The following is a 15,530-nucleotide window of genomic DNA, read 5'->3' as shown; positions in this document are numbered from 1 at the left end:
GCTTCCCACCTCTAAACGGCCGGACTCGGCGCTGGAGCGGGGGAGCAGGGCCGTACACTGTGCAGCTCCCCTCTTCATGGCAGCAGCCTGGAGGTCACAGGGCTTGGTTTAAACCTTGACAATGAAAGTGGCACGTGTTGTTGCATGTGCCCTCGAAGCCAGGCGGAGCACCGTAGGCTTAGCTCACGCCTTTGGGGGCTATGGGTACAGGGCCGTCTCGGGGTCGCAGAACTGTTCGAGTGGCTCGCGACTCGAGGCCCGGTTGTGCCCGCTAGAGCTGCTGCTCCTCACACGGGCAAGAAACCAATTTGACGTCCATTGGACTTCTCGCTCATTGATGAGGGTTGAGCTTCCGAATCGAAACCGCAAGGGCCGCGGAGAGCATGGTACCGAGATGTAATCATAAAAAGCCAGTGTAGTCCGGAAGCCTAATCGTGGTCATGGGGGCCACAGCCGCGACTGCTGGTCGCCAAGTATCACACTCGGGCATGTGGAGGCAGTTGGACAATAAGCTCGGCCGACGCATAGTCGCGGGAGAGCCTTGCCATAACAGGATTGTGGCCTGACGATCACTCCGCCTGGGCCAGACTTTTGTGTCAACTAGCCAGTGTCCATAGGGCTCGCAGACAGGACTCAGAGGAAAGGGGTGTCCGTGTTCGGTCTTGGAGGTCGGGCTTGATAACACTAGCAACTGGAATACCGCGCTTGATGCTGGCCCTGCATTGACTCTTTAAATCCTGGCTCTCTGTTGGGATGGTCGAAACACCCGTGACAGGACCACACACAACAGGTTCGCGACGGGGTCGGAAGGAGGAAACCCTGTTCGGCCGCAATTTGCCTCGCAGGAAACAAGAGAGGGCTCATGGCTCTCCTGACAAGGCACATTTTGGCGAAACACATGCAAGACCATCTGATGACCCGTTCGACCTTGACTAACGCAGCACTATGCCGAGAGGAGAACAAGCTTCGGATTTTCGGTATAGTGGTTGGACTACCACTAATGGGCTCTTCCTGTACACGAGAGGGGAGCTCTCAAGCCAAGTACTAGCTCTGAATTGAGTTCCGGCCCGGGGGTCGGATCAAGGCTAATAGGAGCATTGCCCCTCTTGACTAGAGCGTCCATCATCCAACATGGCTTCCTAGATCTACACCTCCGGGATGTGGAGCATCGCACTGACAAAGCTTTGCCGTACACACTAATATGACTCTGTGTTCCTCGAATATGGTGAGGAGGCCTGATCGCGACTTGTGCACGGAGATGGTTTCCACTATTCGGAGCCGAGCAAGTGGAGATGTCGATACTTCCCCACTGCCATGCGAGATTGATTGATGTCTCGTCCCCTCTAGGGCAGAGATCATGTCTCACTTGGGGAAGCAAGAGAGACTCCAGGTCTCGGAGCACCGCCCCCAACGTGTCAAAGATCTGTCTGGCGGGCGAGACTCCGGTCTCAGACAAGATAGGCTGCGCCCGGGCAGACAACTCCGCTCCGCGGCCTTCGCAATGGCCTGAACCCTAATACCAGAGGCGTGGTGTGCATGCCAAGTTACTGGGCCTTTGGACCCTGAAGATCATGACTGGGAGATGTCGTTTCTGTGGCGGCACCTAGCTTTGGGCACACGGACAGTAACGTGTAAGCTTGTGGGGGCCATGCTTTCGGGAAGGGGCTTAATTAGCAGGGCACTGTCGAGGAACTCACTGTCTTCTCCCTCTAAACTCCACTGCATGAAGGGTCTCAGCAAAAGGAAGTTGGACGAATGGGCCGCCTTATCTATGTACTCTTGTATGCCTTTTCCCTTCGGACCCTAGTGGCTCGTAGGGCCACGCTGTTTGCCTCTCATCGGCACTCGATTCCTGGTCCAGGGGGTTGAACTAGGATGCTGCTGTGCATGCTCTCGTCGTTCCTCGCAGAGTGTCCACTCCACGACAGGGAGGCTAACTCACCACTGGCTTGACCTGCCACACGCATCTCTACCGGCTTTTTGTCTCAGACTACCACGATGCTTCCACAGAGAAGTGAGCCATCCCAAGACAAGTGTCTCATACAGCCCCGGGGATGCGTCCCGTTCGAGCGGTCCAAGTTCTCGCCGGCTTCGGTCTTGAGCGCCGAGACGAGACATGCTCGCAAGTGCCACGTCTCCCGCACAGACCTCCGAGAACGGCCAATCACTAATTGATGGCTTCTTGCTGCTAGACGGGGCGCGCGTGTGTATGTTCGAGTATGAGATGGCTTGCCATCTCATGCCTCCACACGGTGTGTCTTGTCTCGGCGCAGGAGCCTGAACAAGGCATCTTGTGGTGACCATGTTGAAATAGCCTTGTGAGGTTTCATCTCGACATCCTTTCTAAGTAATTCATACAACAATTGAATAAGAAAACCAGACTCGCTGGAGTGGTTACACCCGTAGCGGCACCACGGACTGGTGAATATCCGACTTACCAAACAAATGTGAACTGCCCTCCCTCGCTGACTTTTGACCACTCGTGGCACGCGCTGTGTTTTACTGGCAGACATATATCACAATTCGGAGTCTGTCTGATCTGAGCCCTGGGCTATTAGCTGGGTGCCATTTTTAAGGCAATGCAGTTGGTATGCTCGACCGTGTCTGCTTCCGGGCAATGAAGTCTACTATTTGCAAGATGCCAAAAGTGAAGCCATACACATTTTAAAGACAAAGCTCATTACAGCAGTTACCAACATGCGTGCTATCACCGAACATCACCGAGTAGTTGTGTATTTCATGGAAAATCAGTTCTCGGACCATTGTATCTACGCTCGGTATGACCTTCACTTATCCATGAATTAATAAATCATGTTTAAATAATAATGCCGGACATATGTACCTACGCCAGAACGATTATATTCCCCTCAGATGGCATTCGTGCCGGTGTAAGACTTGTAGGCAAGTCGCGGCTGGGTTTGCTCTTTTGCTTCTTTTCTCCTTTGGATGAGTCTTGGTTTGCTGGAAATTTCGACTTCTGTCAAGCAGACGGCTTATGGCCCACGATAATTTCTCCCCTTCAGCTATTGCTTCGTTGACACCTAAGCGGCACCGCCCGACACAACATCGGTGTCCTCACTGTACACTATTTCTCCCTTATCTCGTCTGCGCTTAAGGCATTTTCGAGGCGTCTAAGTACTGCCACCAACATGTAGCTCGCGACACGGCAGTAAACGATGCCGGGACTGTCCTTGCTTCCACTTCCTCGCAACAGTGTCTCATGATCGAGCACTCTCAAGATGGCTGTCGCGTCGTCAACCTCCAAAACTTTAAAGCGTCGATCTCGTCTGGGCAAGGCGAGAATAAAGCCACGCTACCTTTCTGCAACGGACGAGCACCGTCGTGAATATACAGACAAGACACTCCGCTCACGCAAAGCCTCTATCCAGTGAGCAGAACTTGGCCTTCTCTAGCTGCCGACTTTAGAGTCCACACATCTCGGGCCGCGAGCTTCGGGCAGGGCTAGTGCAAAGACGAGTTCTCGCCCAGGCACTAATTACAAAGTGTCTTTTGCTAGCCAGAGGCGTTTGGCCGGTGCATCGTCCACAGGTCATTAGCGAAGACGGAGAGGCAATCAGAGATGGTGCAGACTCGGCCGCTTGGCGACAGCCAGGCGGTGGGGAAACAAACACAGACAACAGTGTAAAGTGCCTCATTGTCTGACGAGAAGAAATCGAGATGAAACTGTGGGAGCGAGTTGCCCTATGACTGTACATAGCACCTGCAGCTGCAGAAAACCATGCCATCACGATCTCGCCGTGGATTAGAGTCCCAGAGCAGGAAAACCATATCCTCGGTACGCATGTGCAAGTCGAGCTTGCCTTGGCAAAGTAAAGCGCAGATTCGGGGCAAGTGGTGCCATGACGGAGACGGACCAAACCCATCATGGTCACCACCACTACGACCAGGAGGTGGTTGCTCCAGTGGGCTCCCCGCCCTCCAAAGCCACATTCGATAGTGTATCGGTCTTCGCCGACGCCGTTCTCGCCTGAGCCGGGCGGAGGAGACGCCTCGATAGGGTCCGCCGCCCGGCGCAGGGCAACTCCACTCGGAAGCGACAGCCACCACCACCACAATCAACCTCCACCAAGGGAATCCTCCGTGGCCGCCGCCGCCCGGCCGGTCTTGCTGGGTGCTGCCGGCCAATTGTTCCCGTTCTCCATCGTCTTGTCTGCCCCGGCTAGCGGGCGCCTAGACTAGCGTCGTCTCCCTCCTCCACCAACGTTCTTGCAACACCCCCGAGTGGGCAGCCAACTCAAAAATCACATACCAAGAGGAGCCAGAGTCGTCTAGGCCCCTTCGAGGGCCAACTACTTACACGACCCAAACAGCGCCAACATGAGCCCACGTCTTGCACAGAGTGCCGCCCCCAAACTCACTGCTTGGTCACATCAGGCGATGGCGTCAACCTCCCGGACGCGACTAGCAATCCACAGCCGACTCGACGGGAGCTCCATCACGGCCCGAGAGCCAAAAATCCCCGCCATGTTTGGTGGTCTCCTCCTCCTCGCCGAGATTCTGTGTATCTTGGATATCTGCTCCTTGAGGGGAAAGAAGCATAGCCTGGAGCCCCCAAGCCATCTGGATGGATGGGAGGCCGGTCTAGCCCACGAGTTTAAACATTTTCCAATGTAGCCAACCCGCGTGCATGAAGCACAGCACCCATGATCCACAGGCAAGGAGAAGCAAGAGGTTTAAGCGAATGTGAATCACAAGGAATTTGTCGTGTGTTCGCGCCTCCCCCGCGATGAAACCATACATCGAGGCCCCCAAAGACAAGACGACGCCACCAGACTCACTTTTTTGCCTTGCCCGTGGCCTGACAGCCCGACCCAGCAGCGTGGTTTGGCTTACGACACATGACTGACCCTGCCACGCCTCCACCACCACCACCACCATCCACACGACAAAAAACGCCACAGGCACACACTCTGTTGTCCTCTAGTCCCTGCAGTTGCAGCCAGTCGCACCAAAACCGACCATTGCGAGCGCCCCAGTGAATGTGGCCGCCGAGGAGGGGGCTTGCAGAAACGCCCTGCCGCTGGTTGGTTCTCTGTAAGCGAGGAAAGGCCCCTCCACGAGGCCCCCCCTTCCCCCTTCCCCCTTCCCCAAGTCCTGGGGATCCAGCAGCAAGCAGGCAGGTCATCACGGGCGTCTAGCAAGCAGGCCAGACATTTCCAGAACTTCGTCGGGCCCTGGTCCTTGTCTTTGAAAAGCCTAGACAGACTCTTGTATGGCCTCAGCAGCCAATGGTGAGCGGCCCCGTCATCAGGCCCGCGACTCTGTCTAGACTCAAAGCCTACGGCCATCGGCCGCATGATCAACCCCCCCCCCCCCTCATTCTTCTCTCGCCTACTGCAGTGACTGGTCCAGGCGCGCGCGAAGGGGGAAAGCAGCCAGTACCTCATCACCATCACCATGGGAGGCAGAGCGGCCATGCCCAGTATCGCCCACGCGCGCGCCCCCCGCGTGCACGTATGCACACACATCCAGGCCCAGGCTCTCTCCCCAGAGCAGTCGATGGGATGCCTGCAGCTCTTCGGAAATCACAAAAAGCCCGGGAGACTATTGAAACCTCGAAGCCAGTCCGCAGACGCGGGCGGCCGGCAGGTAGGCCTGGCCTGGCCTGGCCTGGTAAAAGGGGGGGGGGGGACTTTTCCAAGCACCCCCAGCGAATACGACGAGCAAAAGTTCGATGGGCGATGATAAGGCCAGGGCAACGAGTTATTGCTTAAGCCTCATCCGCTCAAGCGTCACGGAGAGACAGCCGGATAGTCCAACCACACAAAGAGAGGGACCGCTCACCTTTTTTTTGGACAGTTTTGTTTAGGCGAGGCACTGCGAGCGGGGACTGGGGGAGCGAGACAAAAACAAGCACTGTCAATTGGTTTTGGCGTTTTATTTTGGCCCCGCAGAGTCCGAGCCGTGTCCTTGCCATGATTTGCATTGCATGGCTTTGCTTGATTGAGAAGAAAAACGTCCCGGCGTGCGGAAGATGGGGGCCAATCGTAGTTGCGTTGACGATATACCCGTCCATCTGAACTTCCCGCCGCCCCAAGTCCATTAAGCACTCTGGCGACCAAAAGGCAAGAGCACTGGTTCGTCAAGACATACATGCCCAGCGAAAAGAAGAAACGGACAAAGATAGCCTGAGTAGACAGACGTAGGTAGAGAGACAAGAGACGCAGTTTCTTCATGCACGCCACCACGGTGTTGCGCCACGTTGCTTGGGCCTGCACACGTTGTTCTAATCGCTGTGCACGCAGACCGAGACATTGACCGTTCCTGACTTTGCAGGTAGGTGTGTGTCCGTGTGTGTGTATCTGTGCCTGCAAGCCTCGTGATTATATTACACATGCACACAGCAGGCACGCCCAGCCAAGGCTAACAAATGTTCCGTGGGAAGCAAACAATAAAGCCATACCAAGCGCGGCATCTTCCCGAGCCGAGACCCAGGCTCTCGGGTCTATGTGATAACCACCCGTCGTACTCAAAGAGGCAATGCGTGACGAGGCCATGCATCCATCCTTAATGATGATGGCCCTAATTCGTGGTCTGTCCGATTCATCACATTTTACCACCACGGGGGACCACAAGACCATGTATGTGGTGGCGTGGCGGCGGCAGCCAGCAAAGAAAAGCCCCGACGGTGGAGATCCAAACCGCTTATGCTTTTGCAAAACTCTCTATCCCCATGGCGAAGAAAAAACCACCTGAGGAAAGCTCACTACTCCTCGAGGTCATGGCGCATGGGCAGTAAGTAAGTAGGTAGTAGCTTTCTTCTTTTTGCTTCGTCCCTGGCTGGACTGAAACCATGCAAAGACAGCCCCCAGCCAGCAGGAGGAGGAGAAGGGAGCACTCATACTCAAACCAGTCTCCCGGGTCCTGCCCACCGCCGCGCGCCCCACCGGGACTTGGGGCCTAGACCCCCCCCTCTTGTTCTTCAGCCCTGTCGTGGATCAAAAACCCTCCACCGCCCACCATATTCGTTCTTTTCCTTCACCCTGCAGGGAAGAGAGAGGAGGAGGGGGGCCGGGGGGATGACGACGGCGACGGCGACGACGCTGACGCTGACGACGACGAGCACGGTTCTTCCTGTCGTGTCCGCATCCCCCTCCCCTCATCGCAGCAGCAAAAAGTCCGGCATGAACGATGATCAGCGGTGAGGTTACATATCACTTGAACATCCTCAGGACTGGCCCAGGGAGAAGAAGAAGAAGCAAACACCAGAGCAGGGGGGAGAGTATCGGGGTTAGATCCTTTCGCCTGGCATTAAAAGAGAGGACTTTCTTCTTATCGTCCCTTGCTCATACAAAGAGTTTTTGATCGCCGCAGTGCCAGTGCGCTGCTCCCTTTGACGGCGGGGGGCTGGCATGGCACGGAGGTCACAATAATTTCCACCTGCGAGAGAGAGTGTGTGAGAGAGAGCCATACCGTGCCTATTGCCGCTAGAAGTCATCCAGAACAAGGATAACACAGGCCATGTATCATCAAAAAGGCACAGCGAGCCGCCTGAGGCGACTGGGTAATATCAGAGCGAGTGTGTCATCGGCGATGGGGTGAGGGGAAAAAGCAAAAGTAATAAGGCCAAAGTTCCATCACAGAGTTGCATCCCATCGCTTAAGGAAAACTCTAAAATACTCATCTCTCTTGTTCTCGACGCGTCTTTCCCAATCGTCCCATATTAAAAAAAAAGGTTCCAATTCCTAAAGCGCTTAACCCCTCCCTCGCTCGACGACTCGATAAGCCACCGCTTAAGACTGCTCCAAGCGTCCCACCCCCCTTGCAACATAAGCGTACCAGACCAAGCACAGATCAATAGTGACAGGCAGCTAAGTGACGCCTCTCCCGGGACCCGGAAACTTGGTTACACAAAGAATGCTGGCCCCCCCGTGGCTTGATATTTGCTTTCTTTAAGGGTCCTCCTCTGTGGGACGGGGGGGGGGAGGAGTGGATGCACTCCCTCCCCCTCTTGTGTGTCGCTCCAATGTCCTGGTGATCCAGACGGTCGGGATCCTAGGGATGCATTGGCTTGGCTTTTGCCCGAGCGTTGCTTTTTTCATTTTTCTTCGTAGTGCCCGAATACGCTCCGGTATGCGTTAGGGGGGTTGCTGCAAGTTGAGATGACACAAAGCTTCTCATGAATTCTCTGGTGCTGCGTGCATTCAGCGCTTGGTCCAGGGCTAGCTAGCTGCACGCCTAACGATGCCAGAGGCGTAGGATAAGGCTGAAAACGAGCTGCCGTGCTGGCGGTCCATTGCAGACGCCGGGACGCTTCATGTCGCAGCATCATTTACGGCCAAATGCTAAACATACTTTTGTGCAAGTCAACAAATGATTTCAAATAACACAGCATCGTCATCACAGCCTGCGAAGCCTTGGAACTTGAGCCAAACCCCAGGCCCAGGCTCACACCCGCCTAACCAGACCAGGGGCTCGGCTGCTACCCGCCCCAGGCGCCCGTCATCTCGTCTGAGGGGGCTGCGGAAGCATTTGTGATTAGCCAATCCAGCCCAGGGTGAAGGGCGGCTTCGGTGCCGAGGGACACAGCGCCTTCCCAGCACCAGCAGGGGTGATGTTGCAAGGGCTTGCTCTTTGCCAGCACGGGGGGGCATGCCCACAGCCCATGTTGTCACCACAGGTTTGTTGCAAAAGTCCGCAAGGAGTGGCCCTGCTCTTCGCCTATCATTGACGTCTTGGTGCATGGCGAGGCTCCCTTGTTATAGGCATGGGCATGTTGTCATCGCAGTGGGCGCCTACCGCAAGCGCCCTGTCAAATCGTCGGAGGGGATCCAGCCACCCGGTAATGCCTATTGAGGAGATCTTCAGCGAGATAATATGGGACGCATATCCCTGTCGAGGTGATCACTATGCAAGGCCCTTTGACGACGACAGCCCGCGCGATGCCGGCTTGGGATGTTGGTGCCTCTCAGGTCAGGGCGGCCCGCTTCGAGAACGGTAAGACGAAGAACTCCGAAAATTGCCACGGCGTCGCTCTTCTCCAGCGGCGGTCTGGGCTGACCGACCGTTGGGATCAAGCACGGGAAGGGCTCTGTCCGTCCGTGTCCTATGCAGCCTGGTGCGAGTGTTGGGGTCCTTGGCCTAATAGGGATCAACGGGGGGAGGAAAAGTGCACTTTCGACTCCACAGGCTGAAAGGGCCACGAGCCCCATCTGAGACAAAGACAATGGCGCCCCGTTGCCGCCACCCTTGGAGGACGGTGACATCGTGGCAGGGCATACATGTGGGCACATCGATTATTCTCTTAAAATTCCCCTTTGCGGAAAGAAGGCGACAGGCGGCATGGCATATACCTGGGGATCCCGCAGAGTGCCGACGAAGAAAGGCCAACGAATCCTTGCCAAGGCCTGTATGCCTGACCTGTAAAAGCGAATAATGGCGAGGGTTGAGATGCCACGAGTACGAGTTGTCCGAGAAGTGCAACCATGGGGTGGTCCAGTCCTCCAACACGGGTCCTACCTACCATGATCTGCTGGGTGATTTGGCCAGACTGTTGACCGTCAGAAACCTTCCGCGTTGGGTCTGCATCCGCATTGACACTGCTCGCATGGATCAGTAGGACATTCGGATTCCAAGACGAGACTGGCGCTCGACCGGCACCTACCGGGCGAAACGTTGTGAAACCAATTATGGATAGTGATTGGCCGCCTTCATATAAGCTCAGCTGCCACGGTGCACGCCGTCCTTTCCTGTTTGGGCAGAGTCGCAGAGTCCGGCCTCATCCTGGGCCAATGACCAGTCCTTGGAGGTTAGAACACCCACACAACCTACCAAAATGAGCTGTCAATTTCCCGCAGGCCTTTTCCCTTGTGTGAGATGCGGCAAGCTCGGGGCGTGCCACTGGCAGGCATGGCGAACTATGGTTTGGAGGTGCAGCGCATGCATGCCTCCAGGGCAGGGGCAGGGGCGAGGAACTACCTAGCTGCAAGGCTCGGGAAGGATTCTCGGTGCCTCGTGGACAGAAGCATAGCGGTGCGAGCTATGCGCCAGGGCGGCGGCAGGCTGCGGCCCAGGGATCCGAAAGAGGACCGGCTCGATATGGCAAGCAGAAGGGTGCGTGTTGTACTGTATGTCGATGATGCAGGCCGGGCCGGCGCGGGCACACATTCACCCATGGAGATCGTTCTGCTAGCGTGTGCATGCTGCTTCTTGGTTGCTGACAAGGGGCCTCGTAAAAGGACGGGAACGGTACCCGGCTCTAAACGGTGGCGGGCAGATCGCACCCGCCCATCATCATGACACAACCGTCGGGGAGGCCATAAGCATCCCCTGTCGGGACAATTCCGCCATCGTGAACCCCTTCCAGGACCTGGTCTGGTCGACGAGTCAGGGCGGTTCTGCGCCCCAGTCTTGTCTTGTTGACGAATCCGAAGTGCAGCGCGACGATCGCTCGGATCATCGTGACTGATGCTGGGGGTTGTAACTGCGGCCATGCAAATCTGCCTTGCGGATGTGCCTAGGCTGTCGGCCGAGAAAGATGTGCAGGGAGGCAGACATGTGGCAAACAGGGATCTCTCGAGCCTTTTCGGGCATGGTGGTTTCAGGGGGCTTAGTCACCCATCGGCCCCCAAAGCCAAGGACACAGTTTACACCCCCCGCCTCAACACTGTATCTTTGCACGGTACGAGTCGTCTTAGTCACCCTCCCGCATCCCCCTGTCCTAGTCCCGGAGATGGCACCCTTGTCCGACTCCCAGTGCCAGCGAGATGGCTTCAGTCTGGAAGAGGACTAGCCCAGCTGCACATTCGTCTACTATGCCTGCATCGGGACAAGCTTGTTTCCTCTGACTGGCCCGTTCGTAGAAGCCCTGCACCTGCTGGCGTCAATCCCTCGAGACCCTGTTCATCGTCGTGTCAAATCTCCCTGCTCTCGAAATATCCCATCATGGCAGATCCAGGTCCCGTCTGCGGAACCTCAACTTCATGATATCCATGCTCCCGCGCGACGGGGGACCACTCATCCAACAACACTGCCCACTTCTCTCTCTCGCTCTCTCTCCTTGAACGCACTCCCTCCCCTGCCATCCCGGCACAGCGTCGTTTTCCTTCCGCCCACCGCGGAAGGATTTTGAGTGATGATGCGTGAGAGCCTTGTCCTGCCCGTTGATCGTGGGGTTTCCCCAATTGGAACCCACCTCCACTGTGCTCCATCCGCATCTGCCCATTATTATCAGTCATTTGGGACGGGGGACAGGCCTTGTGTCCGTGTTCCGTGCGTCTTTGTTGTGGGCACTCTTGTCACTCACAGGGCGCGAGCGAGCACGCGCTCGCATTTCCGCAGTTTAGGCAGACAACTGCCGTGATATGGGGAGCCCCAGTTTCACTTGCGGCATCGGCCGGCCTCTATCGGCGTGGGCGTGCTCGCCCCGGGGGCGGAGCGGAAGTGAAACCCCCCCCCTTCTCGGAGCGACGGCTTCGGTTCTGTTGTTGGTCGGACTCCGGTGATTTAGGAGCCAGTCACTTGCTCGCCTGATAATAATCGTACCATACAGAGGATACCGCCCAGGCTGGCGGCAGCGGCCACGTTGTGGATAGCCCGCAAGCCCACATGGCTTGCCTCCAAGGTCCTTTTCCGATCTGCTCAATCTTGCCTAATTGTCAGAGAGAGAGACACGGGGGGATAAGGAAAAGAGAGTGGAGTGACCGATAGTGAGGCGATGTATTGCAGCATCCCGCTGTGAACGGGGTTGAAAAAGAACCCGCCTTGGGGGCGCAAGTAGAGTAGCATCTGGCAGAGAAACCACGAAGTTGATTGTTGCGGTGCTTCCAGACGGGGATCCAAGTGTGGTAATTCTCGTTGACGTGCATGGACTGGCTTGCACAAGAGGCGTGCTTGACACAAAAGTGGAGGCGTGTGCCGTCAGGCATCCTTGCTCGCTCTCTCTCCCTCCCTCATCCCAGCAAGCCAGAAGGGGGGGGGGGGTCGGACTATCGATAAGCTAAGCTCAGGAGAGCGCGTCGCATCGCTTGATTGGTGTGCCAGGCCATGGTTTACCCACAACTATTGTTTTCCTGATCTGTGCTAGCCGCATCTCATCGGCAGCCCAGGTCCCGCCCCTCCATCAAAGTCGTACCCCGGCTCTGACGATGATGATGATCTGTGGCCGTACAACGGGCTATGGCGGGCACGCGGGGGGGTACATCAGGCCGGGTTTCGTGATGTCTTCATGTAATGACTGAGTCCTTGCAGTGATCTTCGGTACCTTTGTCGTCGTGCCTCGCGTAAATTGGAGATGACCTTCAGCGATGACGGGGGTCTACTCTCGATGGGAATCCCAATTCAGGCTCGTACGGGGGGCACCACTCTGAGGTACTGTACCCGCATTGGCCAGGCGGCCGCCTACACACGTCGAGCATGCATCGCAGATGATCTGCCCGGCTTGTCTGCTGGACGTGCTTTCGGCAAGGGAAAGAGATGCATAGCTGCCGTGCCCGCTCTATGTCGTACGATTGCTCCAACAGCACGCCCACTCGGTCAGACGCTGGCTCAGTCAAGCACATCCTTAGAGGCGCCCCGCTTAAGGACCCTGAACAGAGGAAAAGACCTTTTCATCCTCCTTACTACATGGCGTCAAGCCGTGGTCTGCTGCTCCGCGGCTGTGGCTTGGGTTGTCCGTGATTGAGTTTCGCGCTAGGCGCGCTGGCTTGCTGGAGGTGGGAAAGTGAGCTGGTGGCCTGTAAAAGTGTGAGAGAGAGAGGAGTGCGTGTGTGGGTGCAGGCACGTTGCAGACTATGGCGTTTGCGTTCGCGTGCGTGGTGGTTGGCAGTGGGCGGCGGTGGAGAAAGGACCTGCATACCCCGGCTCGCGGATGTGAGACATTCAGATGATCTGGCAGCGCGCGGTTAGTCAACCTTGGACGATTGGTGCTTGGACTGCACTGTACAGCACGTAGGTCAGTATCCTTTGTTGTTTGTCTGCTTTTCCCTCTCCTCCGACTGGTAACAACAGGTTCTTGCATGGCCACGCCTCACACAGTCGACGGGAGAGGAGACGTCTTCATTTCCCCGAGCAGGCATCCTTCCTGGGTGTGCTACAAGCATGGGACGGGAACGTCTGCAGCCAACCCGCGTGTTGGCTGACTGAATGGCTGGCCTGACAGCTTTGACGTGCTGACGAGCGGCGAACGTGTCGCCCTGGCGCTTTCAGCTTCAGCCCTACCAGGACCACCAGAGCAGGCGACATACTGTGAGAATCACACTACTCACTGTGCATAGTTACTGTATAGCACAACTGGACACAAAATTGTAATGCCACCCAGCACGAGGTTTCAGAGGTGAGCATCTTCACCGGACGTGGTGACCGACAACAAGAATTTCTGCAGCATGGCATGTCTTTTCCTTCCGACAGTCCCATATTTTGGTCGCACACAGCCACGGTTGCGGTGAGCAGTCACGCACGACACCTCTACCTTGTTACAGCATCTTGTGACACTTGTCACCACGATCATTGGATAGAGCGCCCAGCACCATGATGTGATTATCTCCCCGCCGGTGACTGCGGAGGCCAAAAAGACATGGACAAAAGTCCATGTCGAAAGGGATCAGCCTCTGGGGGTTTCACCACCCAAAAGAGGCCACCGGGGACCCAGGGGGGCCAATGAACACCATAGTCAAGTCACCACCTAGGTCGCTATCGTTCAGGCCTTGACCACACACACTCTCCTGCACCCGCCATGCCCACCCCATGTATCCCTGTAAAATAAGCACCATGCAATAATCGGGTAGACTTTTAGCCCGATGGCATGCTCACTCCCGCAGTTACATCGCCTCCTTTCGCCTTTCCGCCAGGCTTGCACCAGGCAAGGGCTATGGCGTGTGGTGTGGTGTCATTGGATGCAACGCCAACACCAAGAAAGGAGCAGCCACGGACAAGGAGTGCAACAGAACACCGCGGCCACAAAGAGGCACAAAAACGCACCCATGACCAAACCCGCAGCCCTAACATGCGCAGCACCAAGCACTTGCATAAAGGTATGTCTCGGGGAGCTGGGGGGGAAGAGAGACGGGGGTCGTTTAGCGCGGTGACTTCCCCTTTCGAAAGGCTCTGTGTTCCGAAAACCGAGAAAGATAAGGTTCACCGAATTCAAAATCCGTCTTCTCCAAGCACCGTGGTATTACTACGTAAGCAGGCGAGCAGCAGCCAGCACATCGCACGCACACGCACACACACCAAAGGCACGGACTTTTGCTTGTCTGCGCCAAAACGTGGCTAGCTGTCACAGGGGGGCAGGCAGCCAAAAGGGGGCCAGCCACCAAGGCAGATTTTCAACCATACTGCATGCCACACACTTCGTGTTAGGTAGAAGGCTGCATCACTCCAAGAGTGCATGCACGAGCTCGGCGCGTGACAGGCGCAAGTCAGTGAACAGGGACTTTGGCGAAGTCAACTGTTAGTAGCCAGCCAGCCTCGACGGCAAATGAACCGCCGCCTGCCTCAAGTCGGCGGGTAATTAAGAAAAGCTCAGGCTCTCTGCCGTCGGCATTGGCCGCGATGTCTTTTTGGTCGCCCGGTACAGTGCAACCGCACAGAAAGGCTGTGACTGATGCCCGAAAAACCGAGTTTCGAGGACGGCGCGTGGCAGGATCTGCTTCCGCCTTTTTTCCTCCTAGGCACAACTTTCTGCTTCTTCAGCCCTACGAGGATAACGAATGCTCATGGCTCTTAGGGCTGAAAGCCTGGCTGGAGCTGAGATGGGGAAAAGGAGGCCGCCGTCTAGCACTGGGCGCTATTGACAGCGGAGGCTTCCCTTGAAGGCTGTGCTGGACCTGACGATCGTGCACCTCCAACCCAACCCCAGCCCTACCTAGCGTCCCAAGGCTCTCTTGGAAGACGCCCTAGCTTGATGGCAGCACACGGAGGACTATTCAACATTTCTCGTTTGATTAACCGAAGCGAAGAAGAAAAAAGTCCTACGAACATGATAAACTTTCGCCTAGGAGTGGTGGCGAGCAAGGGGGGGCTTCTCTAATTATCAGTACCCAACTGGTCTGATGAGGTTGAGACGGTCGTCGTGTCTGGAGCATGCAAGCTGTCGGGGATGCTATTCGCCAGGAGGGCCTGCACGGCGCACAGAGCCATGCGGTCCTGGAATGCAGGGTTCGCAAATGATGTAAGTAAGCGCTGTCGATGGTGTTGGCTCTCTTCTTTGCCGGCTCTGTGTTGGCCTTCGTGGCGCCTGAGAAATTGATCACGGCATGTCATCTCGCATGCCAACAGTTGCAGAGACACCGGTCCTGTATGTTTTGGACGAACCAGCCCTATGTGGACTTTGACACAAGGATCGCCATCGACCTTGCCGTTCTCTGCGCGATGCGTGCCCCGGGGAGGCGGAAGGCGCCAGGGAGGTCACCGGCTCCATCCAATGGATCGCACGTCGGGTCGGCTCTGGGCCGTGGCTAGCGCGCTTCCCGGCGAGGAAGATGATCGCCCCCCATGATGCAGTGCTTGAAGGGTCGGGCCTGTGTCTCTTCTATTACGCACAACTGTTCCCACACCACCACCACCACTGC

The 15,530-nt window shown here is 56.4% G+C and overlaps 2 protein-coding genes across 2 annotated transcripts; one reads left to right on the top strand and one right to left on the bottom strand.

Annotated features, from left to right (window-relative positions):
• The first annotated feature begins 3,779 nt into the window (after nucleotides 1-3,779).
• On the top strand, nucleotides 3,780-4,296 carry B0I36DRAFT_101828 (uncharacterized protein). The gene has a single exon (XM_046147730.1). It carries the CDS (start codon nucleotides 3,886-3,888, stop codon nucleotides 4,198-4,200), a length of 315 nt encoding a protein of 104 aa, XP_046013714.1. The 5' UTR covers nucleotides 3,780-3,885; the 3' UTR covers nucleotides 4,201-4,296.
• Nucleotides 4,297-5,337: 1,041 nt separating this feature from the next.
• On the bottom strand, nucleotides 5,338-6,199 carry B0I36DRAFT_320244 (uncharacterized protein; the record flags this gene model as incomplete). The annotated part of the gene is made up of 1 exon (XM_046153528.1): nucleotides 5,338-6,199. A coding segment is annotated over one exon (398 nt), but the record flags the coding sequence as incomplete, so codon positions are not given.
• Between the last annotated feature and the right edge of the window lie 9,331 nt (nucleotides 6,200-15,530).

This window comes from Microdochium trichocladiopsis (assembly GCF_020744255.1).
Source record: "Microdochium trichocladiopsis strain MPI-CAGE-CH-0230 chromosome Unknown B0I36scaffold_4, whole genome shotgun sequence".
NCBI lineage: Eukaryota > Fungi > Ascomycota > Sordariomycetes > Xylariales > Microdochiaceae > Microdochium > Microdochium trichocladiopsis.
This window is presented reverse-complemented; position numbering and strand designations above follow the sequence as displayed.

Excerpts from the sequence above, each read along its gene's own strand:
- B0I36DRAFT_101828 (XM_046147730.1), top strand. The coding sequence starts at position 3,886 with ATGGTCACCACCACTACGACCAGGAGGTGGTTGCTCCAGTGGGCTCCC.